Raw genomic sequence first — 13140 nt, forward strand, 5'->3', positions numbered from 1 at the left:
ACTTTTATAGATTTTGCCATTTGCAAAAAAAAAAAAAAAAGCATGAAAAAAGCATATAGATGTGCAAAAAATGAGAAAAAATTTGCTAAAAACGCATAAAGAAGTAGAGGAACAGGTGTGAACCTAGCCTTAAACTCAGTAGCAGTTTCTTTGGGTTGTAGTGATGGCACCACAATCATATTGTAGCTATTCAGTCATATCAGAGCCATCAAGACTTCCCACCTCCACCCACCAATCCTGGCATCCATGACAGCATAGTTTCCTCCAGCGTTTTTTTTGCTGATCCTTCTGCAAAGCAAATCTGCCCCCTAATGTCATGTGACTACGTCTTATTTTGCCTCTGCCACAATTCCCCCGTTACCCTATGTTTTAAAAAGATGGAGCAGAACAGTATGATCATGTGACTTGACCAGACAATTTCATTGTACTTTCACAATTTATTTTTAATAAATTACACATTTAATGTATGTACCAAGTTTTTCCACTTCAACAAAGCAAATGGAAAACACTGGTAGTAACAAGATCTTCAGTAAAGATATGTATAATGTACAGTATTCAACTTTACATTTCACCTTAGAACTTTATGAATTGGCAGAAAGTAAACAATACACATGTATTGACAAGGTCTTGGAAATTCTGTCACAGGCATAATAAAAACAAAAATATGATCCTGTTTAATAATTATAAGGAGGGGTTGTCTGTTTCTACTTTACAAAGACAAAGAACAGCGACTTATACATGCACAGACAATGAGCTGTAGTGCATAAATTCTGGCACTATACAGAAACTGGATACTTGGAAAAAAAATCAAGAAACAATGCAGTGCTTTCAAAATGCATTGAAACTGTTCCAAGAATTTTTAATATATGATCTAAACAACATGGCAATGAATAGGCATTATATTATTATACACAGACCCCAGTATGCTTGCCAGGAATGATATCTCCAGACAAAACAAAATACCTAAATTAAAAACAGGGTGTATGCCGCAGTGAACTGGACCTCAGCTAGACAAATATATCACTACATCTATGGGTGATCTAAAAATTTGGCCACAACACTCTCATAATATATAATGAAAGGAGTGCATAGTTCATGCAAAGATTAGCTCTACACAAGAAAGTGTGCCTTGGAAATTAGCTACAGAAAAAACACATTAATAAATCTGTCTTGAATACTTGAAGAGTAACTCCACTTTCATGGGAAAAATATAGCAAATAAAATAATATAGCTCATATAATTGCTACACAAGCACTATAAAACTATTAAAAAATAACCCTTCCATTTCAATCTGCAGAGCTGTAATTTCCTGTAAAATCCAATGCAATAAGCCGAAACAGTTGATGAACAACACTTTCAAAAATGTAATTTCTTGCTTATGTGATTGGCTTGCTAATTTTCCCAGAAGTCTGAACTAAGATACAAGTCAGATTGGATATATATGCAACAGAAAATAAAATTTTGGTGAGATACCCCCAAAAGGGTTAATCACTTCTAAAGAGAAGAAGACACTGCAGCTCTCAGCACTTTTCACATGGACTTCATCCGTTTAGTTACATTTTTACCAAGAAAAAAAAGATTCAGTATACATTAGTTTGCATCAGTTAACATCCATATTCTGTTTAGTTCTGTCCCATTTACAGTAATACCCACAAAAAGGGCCAGTCTGAAGTGATCTAGCAGGACTTAATTTTCTGACTAAAGTTCCACAATAATAATAAGCCAGAAATCCCATTCAGAATGAGTATATGATCAAACTGGTGAAACAAAGAGATACAGAATTTCTTCACAATAACAAAAGATAGGAATGTGCTACAAAAGTTCTCACAATCTCTGCAGTGTACTGTACATTGATCACCCAGAGGAAATGTTTTTTTTCTCCTCAACAAAAGTGACGTTACTCTTTACTTACACTTTTCTTTTTTTATATATATATTTTCTGAGGGAAGTATTTGCCACTAAATGTAAAACTGCATTCCAGTTTTAAACCTAATAGGTAACTAACAGCAGTGAATAATCGTAAATGACAGCACAATGCTCCAATCATGTGTGATTAATCACCACTACATGCTACTACATGCTACTTGTGTAGCTTTTACCACAGGGAGCCAGGTTTTCCATCTGTGCAGCAATCAATTGATGATCTTTGTAATTAATCACTAACAATTTAAGAAACATGGCTGAATCCATAAAAAGCCTAATAATGGCAACTGATGCCCCCAATTTGGAACATCACTTGCAATAATCCAGTCAATTCAGACCTTCTAGTGATAAATAAGTGCACCTGGTATATAGATAGGTGCTCATTATTACACAGAGATAGTTTCCAACTTGCTATACCTTCTAAAATTCAGGCTAATTTCAAATACTAAATAATATGTTTTCAAACTCTAAATGTTTTTTATTTGGTAAACTTTTTTAATTAAAAAAAAAACACTGCTCTATTTTTATTATAGCCAGAAAAATGCACAAAAATCAAATCAAAATACATTTGCTGTCTATTTTATATTCATTTATAATATCATATATATATTTTCATTGTTTTTTTTAACAGTGCAACTACATTTCAACTTTTAACCATTGAAGACCACTATTTGACCCTGTTTCATGTTACAATCATGTTTAGGGTGTAACATGAAACATGGTCATAGTTCACAGCTCCTCCCCCACCTTTACAGTGAGGGTTCTTATTTCCGCAGTCTTCTGGCATACTCTTTAATTTGGCATGACTTTGACCACACAGCCACGCCAAGCATTCACAGATCCCTTCTCAGAATCTGTGAATGAAAAGACTACAATCCCATCTGCCACCATGGCAGAGAGACTTGTAAATCTCAATGGAGCACAAATGTGCCAATGTCCTGCACTTGTGGTCCGTTGATAAACTCCTTCAGCCTTGTAGCTGGAAATCTGTACTTCGGTACCAGCCTGCGACTGGAAAACTAGTCCACAGGAACCTAGGCAATACACCCACAGTCGTCTGTTCACAGTTGCAATGCATTGCAGGCTCCGATGCAAAAATTATTCCATGAACATTTTTTAAATTCAATGTGGGTGCATTTATTCAATGTTCACAAAACGTAGAATTAGCTTTTAACCGCTACCCGCCATAAATATATATGCATCATGGACGGGAAGTGGTTATGACAAGATTGTGGTTGCAGCAGCTGGTACTGATTTTTCAGCCAGTGATCAACTTTAATATAAAAGTGATCCAAGCGGCTTTACGCTAAGGAGTATTACTTATGTGGACAGTGCAATGGGGTGCTCAGAATAGCCAACCATATGTCCCACTAACTGTCCATGTGTAAAACAAGGATTGTTGCTTCTGCTGCTTTTTCTATAGTTAAAAATGAAGTACTTGGTGCTTTTCTTTTTTAATAAGTAATGACTTAATAATGACCTTGGTCACTGGATGAAGCTGGGAACTTGGGTAGAAAAATCCTCTTTGTTGGAATTGCTAAGAGACATAAGAAGCAGGTGAGTAATTCAGCCTCCCCACATCAACTTACCCAATGTTCTACAAGCCTGCTACTCTCTAATGGAGTAATCCCCATAATCGTCCATCTAGTGGCCAAAGTGTGGTAGTTTTTTCCATTGAGGTATCTCTGAAAACTAAACTGCATTCTGGCCAATAGATGGAGCTGGCAATCACAGGAATTAATCTGGGAAGAAATGAACTTCTTAACAAAAAATAAGCGCACTTTTTTTTTTTGCAGGTAAAAAAATGTGCATTTATTTTTTTTATGTTTTTTGAGCCTTTAAAACAGGGGTGTCAAACTGGCGGCCCTCCAGTTGTTGAGAAAATACAAGTTCCATTATGCCTTGGCCTTTGGGAGTCATGCTTGTAATCTTGCAATGCCTCATGGGACTTGTAGTTTGGCAACAGCTTGAGGGCCGCCAGTTTGACATCTGTGCTCTAAAGCATTGCACCAGCGATCAACAGATCGTTGGTGCCAGCAGGTCTTCTGCAGACCTGACAATGTATCTGTGTGCCCGTACATCCCGTATGGGCAAGCAGCTACTTACTGACTGGAATATTCAATAAACTACAAGTTGACAGCCACAAAGGCTGTGGGAACTTGTAGTGTTCTCATACACAGATTACTGTGAATGAGTGACACAGCCGGGCTGGTGCAGTCCCGCACAGCCTCATTTTTTTAAAAATTGTGACAACTAGCGGGAGGGAGAAGATCCCCCATTGGCTGCCAAAACAGGGAATGGGTTTGTCTGTTCGTTACATGTTACACCCTGAATATGGGTGTAACATGTAATATGCTATGTAAGGTGAACTTATCCTTTAAGTTAAAAAATCCTGCAGCATGTACAAATGTGTTTTACATTCATTCAACAAATGTTTTATAAATAGACCCCCTAAATTGTTATTCCATAAGTGAGATAAGACAAGAGTCTTATAAAGTCTTCTGCTGCTTTAAAGTGGTTCTTGTCCTTACTTGTGACTGACACAGGTTAAGAAATGGGAGTAGGAGAAGAGGCATGGCATTTTGGGGGCCTGGATAGAGACGGATGTATTAAAATCATAGTCTGTCTCAGAAAATGTGACATAAATTTAAATTTAGTTGCAGAGAATGCTGCTGGGTGCATACCTGAAACACAGTTAGAATCAGAGGCCGGTGTTAGAGTCAGATCTTGTTCCACATTGTCACTCTAAGGTTGAGTTTTGTGAAGATCTTTGGCAGACTGAGGAGCATGCAATTACCGAAGTGTAGACAGTCTTGTAACAAATCCCCATGATGAAAGGGCAAGAAGAAGCACCCAAGTACCTTGGAAAGGGCTCTAGGTAGAAGTGGCATTAAAGTATGCAACCTGTGGTGTACAGTCACCCAACTGAGACTGAACTCTAAGTAGTTGAATTTTAGCACTAAGTTTGAAAAGTTTACACTGTGAGGTGAATACAATACAAATATAGCCATGTTTTAACAAGATACAGCGTGACCCTGTCTTACCTGGCCACGATGCTGGACTGTTTATAAAGTCCAGGAGTAACCCATCACAGTGGGCTTACCCCTTAAGGGGTCTTCTGGGACTTGGTTCCATTGTGATGGACCACAGGCCCTGGACATATATAGCCTCACGTGGCAAACTCAACAAATTGCGCCAAGTGCTATGGTGAGTGCCTATCCAGGATCCAGTACCCGACGCAACGTTACAGGCTGTCCCCACAAAGTCGGGTCCAGGCACGACTCCCAAGGCTTTACCAAGGTTGTGGTTATCCAGATAAACTGCCTCCATGCTGGTATTAGAAGACAAAGTGGACTTGACTCAAACATTGGAAGAAAAACAGTAAAGAATAACAATGAACTAGTTAAGCTAAGGGTGATTTTCTCCATAAAGGAGAAAAGGTCCATCACCTTCAGACACCATCAAAAACGTAAGACTTACAGAGTGGGGTAGGTTATAGAGTCACCCAGGTGGCATGTCCCCTAAAGATTTGCCAGTGTATAATCACCTAAAGGTACACGCCTCTTACCCATGGTATACGAATATTACCAATGGTATATCTTAAATTGTATGCTCCAAGGAGCAGGGCCCTCCTAACCCTCTTGTATTGAACTGTATTGTTGCTGTCTTGTCTTCTTCTTTTATATTGTAAAGCACTGAGCAAACTGTTGGCGCTATATAAATCCTGTATAATAATAATATTTTGCCTATGTCCTGTAAAATTAAGATAACCCATTTTATGCTGGCAGTGAAACTATATTTTAATAAGCCTCCCTTTTGCCACTTAAGCAGCCATTGTGCAAAAAAAATTACTGAATTTTAGATTAAAGAAAATCCTTACCTGCGTCTGCATCATAGCTCGTTCCACTCGTCGCGTGCTTCCTCTCTCTAGCTTTGTTCTCAAAATTAATGCAGTTGTCTGTAGTGTCCAGAATTTAGGTTGCGAAAGCAAACACTACAATAAGAGAATATAAATTAATATTCAAATCACTTTAGTGGCATAAATCAAAAGTGTAAAAGCCTACATTTTGCTGTATATATATTATCTACATTAGAGATAATAAAAGAACCAACGACTAGATGCAAAGCAAAATAAAAAAAATGCATTATAACAAGCAGCAAGAATTTGCATCCTAATTAGTTTGGGTTGGTAATAAATTATCTTTCCTAATATCTGGTTATCAATAAATCTTGTAATCTCTTGTAATTATATACAGCAGCACATAAAGCTTATTTTTTTATATAACAAAACTGTACAATGCAAACATCAAAATGTAAAATAAACTAATATTACAGCTGAGGAACATGAAAGTTTCATGTTTTTAAGCTGACAGTAAAACAAGATTTCACATAAAAAAATCTAAGGCTGGTTTCTATCAACCAAACAGCTGAGGTAATCCAAGTAGATATATATATATGGGGTGTTTGAAATGTGAGATCATACCCCAGGAATATTTTAATCAGCAACCGTACTTTCAAACCTGCAAGATGTCAGAATTTCAGAGCAGATAAAAAAAAAACACACAATCAAGATTTAAAATATTCAGTGTGGTTTAAATAAGTAAAACATGTCCATTGTGTTCAGCTTCCCACAAAAACCAGCATTTGTGGTCCAGATGAAGGTAAAAGAAGGCAATCTTATCCATTCTTTGGATCAAAATAGTGCCATAATTTCATTGGTAAATATTACTGTGGATGCTGTTAGTGTAAGGATTTAATGCAGAACCTTTTATTGCCATAACCAATTTTTCTGCACAGCACAGGAAAATATATAGAATAAAGCAGAAATCCTCAAACTTTTCAAAGGGCTAGTTCACTGTCCTCAAACTATTGGGGAGCCAGGCTGTGGCCTGTGAATGTAAAAAAAAGGACCCTGGCATCGGTGGTAGTAAAATGTTGCTGGGTTGGCTTGGTGGAAGTAAAAAAAAACATTTTCTGGAGTTAGAGGGAAAAAGAATAGTGTCCTATTGTTGATGTACAAAGTGAAGAATGTACCACATCTTGGAGACAACTGGCTTAAAGTGTAATTACACCTCCTATCAAATCCATGAGACAAATACTTAACTCAAACCAAATTTGAAAATGTTTTCCCCACAACCAGGGATGGGCTCAGGCAGGTTTGGACTCATGTCTGAACTATTCCACCAGGAAGCTGTCACTGTGTACAGCTAATCATAAATGACAGAGGCATTCCCTACCCCGCATCCCCACATATTCAAGGGTTGGGTATACATGCAACTGTGGAGAATGTTTCTGCCACTTATGATTGTCTATCCATAATGACAACTTACTGGAGGGATAGCCTAGGTGGGATAACTTATCTGTGTCTTCTCCCCTAGTTCTTGCAGCCAGATCCTGTGCCTGGTTATTATTTGATCCAGTATCAAGTTTTCCAGTAAAATTCAAAAATGTTTTCCTTATTGTGGTTACATTATTTATGATTCGCTACTTTGCTATCCATCACACGAACAATACCACAAACAACTAAAAATACATCAGAAATTTTTTTTAAACATTCTGCAACCATACATATTTGGGGAATTCAATAAAGCCCTAATGCCACTTTTCTGATGGTATGGCCCTTTAAAATGGCCTGTGCCAAATTTAAAAATCCCTGCCATCCATTTCAGTAGTTTTTCCGACACATGCAGCATATTCAGGTAGTTTTTAATTGCGCTACTTTCAACAATTGGTGCTATTACTGCACCAAATTTTTTTTAAAAAAATATCTCAGGAGCACAGATAATTAAAAGAAGAAGTACAAATAAAGCTCTTTTGGCTGTACTTCTCTTGTGGATCACAGGAGTGCAGTTTGGTCTGCACTCCTGTGACCCGTTTTCAGCAGACAGCAGGGTGAAGTGCGCTGACAGCTGACATCACTTAGCCAGTACAGGCTGGGGAAAGATCCCCCAGCGCTCCAGTGAGGGGGGGGGGGGAGGGTAGAGCAGATAGTGGTGACTGACAGTTACTGCTCTCTGCTCAGAGTGGAGAACTCAGTGATCAGTGGTCATGTGATCGCCGAGTTCTCAAACTTAGAACCGGAAGGGGACAGATGTAGCATTGGACCGAAGCTGCATCCACCTAGGTAAGGGAGGGAAAAAAACCCTACTTCTCTTTTAAGTTGAGGTAATTAAGTACAGTTCTAAGTTGAAGTACAGAGACAGACAGAATGACCTTCCCTGAACGCTGGGTGATCTGCAGCAAATTTGCCACCACAACCCACTCCACTTCCCTCCCCACCTATCACTGGTCAGTAAAGACAATATTGGCTGAAGTTGCCTCCTAAGAGTTTAAAGCTTCACTTGTGGATTTTGCAGGCTTTGGTAGCTTTGGGCAAAGTAGATCATTTTGTCTGATTGGGTGCGGGAGAAGGAACAGCACAAATTTGATTGCCATTTATGGACACATTGGGAAGAGAAATCTGGTGCTGCTGAAGTTAATATACAGTAGGCTATTGAGAGTGCGTGACAAAGGTGTTCCATATCCAGGCAAAAGGTTTCAAAGAAGGTGATCTGAATCATAGGGGTGTATGGAATATGTAAGGAAACTAAAATGTGGTCAAGTTGTAGAGCTTTCCAAAACCGAAGTACTGGGTCCAACATGCATTGGATTTTGGAGATTTGCGTAATTCCACCCAGAGAGGAAAAATGCTTCAATCTAAATTTGTGATCCTTAATGAAGGGTTGGTAGCTCTCAGGAAGGAATGCCAGGTAGGGAAAAGTCCTGACCCTAATGGATCAGAGAGAAGTTTGGTGTAAGAGGCACACAGTACCTGTAAGGTGTTACCCACATGTCTGCAGAATAACCTGGGGGAGAAGAGAGGAATATTGCAGTGGTCTTTTGTTTGCGGGAGATCTAGTTTTCAAATAGAAAATTCTGGCACCAAGTTAGCATTTTTGCTGTGTAAGTGGCTCTATAATAAAATATAGGATTCATTTTCTAATGCACAGAGAATGTACTTGGGATTGTGTAGTAAAATGGTCTGTAAGAAGTACAATCTGAGCAGCACATTCACTTTTAGCATACTATGCCTTTCGAAGCAAGGAAAGATGAGTTCATCCAATCTTTGAAGGTCATTGAAAACGGTCTTGAGGAAGTAGTAGATAATAGCTCAAAATGTTTCTTCGAGGGCTGCCATAATCTGGATTCCTCAGTATGGAAAAAGGTGTTCAATTTAAAATTGAATTTAGCTGGGAATGTTCGCGTTTGGCTGGACTGATGGAGATATTCAGGGATTATGACTCTTGTAGGTTTATCTTGAAGTAGAATACTCCCAAAACACACTTTCATAAAAGTTTGTAATAGTTCATAAAAGTTTAGTAATAAAGAAGAGTCAGGCATCAGCGCAAAAGCTATTTTTTGTTCAGAGGGAGAACCACAATATCTATTAGACAAGGGGAAAATATTGCAGAAAGTGTCACTGACCTTGACCTCTGCAGAATGTTTAGAGTAGATTGTTTGCTCCCAAGATCTGTGTGGTCCCAGACTCATGTGTGCATGAAACTCCAAGATGAAGTGCCAGCTTATGTAGTCAATCACTTTTGGAAATTGAGGGATGTGTTTGATTCAAAAAGTGTGAATGATATTCAGTACTTTTGCGGTACTGTCCTCTGCCTTCCTTTTTCGCATGAAGTCAGGAAGTCAAGGTATAATATGCAGAGCGTAGAACGATTATAAATTTTATTTTGCTTTATAAATTTGTGAAGATTTCACGTCAAGGGTTTTTTTTTTTTTTTAATAGGTATGATACCTAAATGTACTCTAAGCAGAGACAAAGGGATCTGATGACATTTGAGGAGTGAGTTGAGAGCTGAGGTGAATTCAGATATCAGTTGTTTTTGGAAGGTGTTGTAATAGCTTAAAGAAAAAGTATCCAAACCTGGGGATTCATTTAGAGCACTGGACACTTGTATTTTGTCTGAGGTGAATCCAGTGCTTCTGTATCTTCATTAGCAATAGAGGGTAAACCAGATTTTCTAATATAGTCCTGGATATTGTGGTAGGCTGATTGACTTGGCTGTTCCATTTGGGGTTTCAATGTTATCTAGGGAGGAGTAGCATTCCCTGAAGCATTTGGAATTTCCTGAAGAATTAAACATGGCAAGGGACCCATTGGGAGGAAAAACGTTTGCAAGTAGTCTACCAGGTGCGTTTCAGTGTTCATATACTGTAGGTATCTTGGCAGTCAAAGCTGTTGAGTTTTGACCTCATATAAGAGGAGAGTATTATAATGAATACAAAAGATTGTTAGGTCTGCAGAAAGGGACAATGCCAATCATTTTTAATGTGGTATTTTGCTTTGTTCTAATTTGGTTTGCATTCTGCAGATTTGTTCCTTATTCAATTTAGTGCCCAGTTTTATCAGTTCATCTCAAACCACGCACTTGAGTTTTATCAGGGGGGGGGGGGGTCGAGCATTGTGTGTGGGTATCAGAATTAGAATAATGGCAAAGAAAGATTTCAGGAAAGCCTCTAATTGTGTTTTTTTTTTACTTGTTCATTCACCAGTACCAGGGTCACCTATGTTTAGTGAGAAGTAACTAGGGCATGGTTTGTTTACATGGTTGTTTCTATCATGACCTCTGGCAAGTGGGAAAGGTCTTGCTAGTGGATAAAGCCAATTTGAAAGTAAGTGGACCAAGAAAGTAGAATGTACAATCTTTTTGATCACTATGGGTCATGCGCTGTATCAGCCCATATCTCTGTTAGGAGTAGATGGTAGTATGCAAAAATAGGTGTAAGAGAGATGCAAAGCAATATTGGAGACATCAAGTGGGTCTAAGGCAAGGCCAAGAATCTATATGCCCTCTACAAATTCTGACCACTATTCCAGAATGTGTTTCAGAAAAGTGCTTGATCTGTGTTGGGGCTGTTTATGTTATCCAACTTATTGACAGGATTGGTGGTGTCCCTGAAACATGTGGTGGCCTGTCCATCCCTGGCAGGTCAGCTCAGTTCCTGTCAGTGAGGTGCACACATTACGACTGCAGAAGCTGCCAGTTGATATTCTATCCTGCAGGTCTGAATAAAGTACACAGAAGCTGGTTGACCAGCAAAATCCACATATGATTCTGGCATTGCGGTTTTTCCATCATTGGCTGCACTCTGGGCTGGACAAATAGCTTTTTATATGTAAGTGTGCTATTTTTCAATAAGTGGTGACACATCGGTTCTACTAATTCCTGCTCTCTTTCATGTGCTTCTGAATGGATCCATTCCAGGTCTTCGTGTTAGGAGCTGCAGGATGTTTTAGGTCTATTGCATCTGCTACTGTGGACTCTATAGACTTTTATCTATGGTTTTTGTAGTGCTGATTTTGTAATGTACATTCTTTGTGCATAACATTGTGGTTGTTGTTTAACCAATGAAGATGCAGATGGTAAAGAACCACCTGATCCACTGCCCACTCGCTCTGTCGGCTTGATAAAGATTACACTGCAAGCACTGTATTCTCTTTCCTGTCAGCCTGCAGCGTAGCGTTGGAGAAAACTTGCCATGTAGCATTTATCCACAGCAGCTGCCCCTAATGCCCTCACCTTGTCCCAGCCCTGCAGACATGACCCACTCTGAGCACTGGAGTACCTCTGTACGCCAGCTCAAGCCTGCTCTTAATTAATGCCACTTTCTAAATCTGCTAACTGGAATTCATGGCCATACCTACAAGTTCTTAAAGTGGTGAATTTGTTACCTGTGACATTAATGTTACAGAAATTGGCACAAATGCTAGACTGAATTAGGTAGTTTTCACAGAAACTACGTCAGAAATCTGTCATAAAACCTTTACTAAACTCCCAAATGTTATTTTTTAAAATATGCTTCTTACAGGTAGGCAATTTAGTTTTTCAGTCTCCAAAAGGTTGTGGGACTACTTTTATTTTTAGATATGCTGATTTTCTTGTCATTCAGGTACAGGAGTATAATTTCAGAGATGTTACTGCAAGCATGTTAAAACTGCAGTTTGGAATGTGGGCATACGGTATGAGGGGCAAATGATAAATATATAAAAACCATGTTAAATATTTATATTCAGCTGAATAAATAGAAATACAATTTTTAAATTTTTTTAGCCTTAAAAATAATACTATGTAAATATATGCATAAACACTATTCATTAACTCTAAATGGCTAGGCCAGGGGTGGGCAAACTTTTTGACTTGAGGGCCGCAATGGGTTCATATATTGGACCCGGGGGCCGGACCAAGAGTAGATGAATGATGTGTATGTGTCATCCATAGTAAGTATAGTAATATTCCCCCATAGTAAGCATAGTAATTAATCCCCCATATAGTAATTCATCCCCCCTATAGTAATTAATCCCCCATATAGTAATTCATCCCCCATAGTAATTCATCCCCCATATAGTAATGCGTCCCCCATATAGTAATTCGTCCCCCATATAGTAATTCATCCCCCATATAGTAATTCATCCCCCATAGTAATTCATCCCCCCTATAGTAATTCATCCCCCATAGTAATTCATCCCCCATATAGTAATTCATCCCCCCTATAGTAATTCATCCCCCATATAGTAATTCATCCCCCATATAGTAATTCATCCCCCCTATAGTAATTCATCCCTCATATAGTAATTCATCCCCCATATAGTAATTCATCCCCCATATAGTAATTCATCCCCCATATAGTAATTCATCCCCCCTATAGTAATTCATCCCCCCTATAGTAATTCATCCCCCATATAGTAATTCATCCCCCCATATAGTAATTAATCCCCCCCATAGTAATTCATCCCCCCATATAGTAATTAATCCCCCCTATAGTAATTCATCCCCCATATAGTAATTCATCCCCCATATAGTAATTCATCCCCCATATAGTAATTCATCCCCCATAGTAATTCATCCCCCATAGTAATTCATCCCCCATATAGTAATTCATCCCCCATTGTAATTCATCCCCCCTATAGTAATTCATCCCCCATATTAATTCATCCCCCATATTAAGTCCCCAAGTCCCCCGTGTCAATTCACTTACCTTTGCGTTCCTCTCGCCGTGTTCCCGCTTCGTTCCGGTGTAGCATGAAAATCTGTCTCCTATGAGGATCTGTCCCCCTCGACGTATCTGCGCATGTGCCAGTTTCAGGCATTAGCAGCCGATCGGCGATCTCAGGCACATGCGCAGATACGTCGAGGGGGACAGATCCTCACAGGAGACAGATTT

At 38.9% G+C, this 13140-nt stretch overlaps 1 protein-coding gene across 2 annotated transcripts in view; it reads right to left on the reverse strand.

The window, feature by feature from the left end:
- Positions 1 to 13140, reverse strand: part of TTC27 (tetratricopeptide repeat domain 27) — a 551099-nt gene that overhangs the window by 175150 nt on the left and 362809 nt on the right. For both annotated transcript variants that reach the window (XM_089690186.1, XM_089690185.1), the window contains exon 11: positions 5804 to 5917. In XM_089690186.1, coding sequence (XP_089546312.1) covers positions 5804 to 5917 — 114 coding nt within the window. The remainder of the gene's footprint in view (positions 1 to 5803; positions 5918 to 13140) is intronic.

Source organism: Staurois parvus, unplaced genomic scaffold (assembly GCF_062004578.1).
Source record: "Staurois parvus isolate SC_StPar_1 unplaced genomic scaffold, SC_StPar_1.0 ptg000520l, whole genome shotgun sequence".
NCBI classification, from domain to species: Eukaryota; Metazoa; Chordata; class Amphibia; order Anura; family Ranidae; genus Staurois; species Staurois parvus.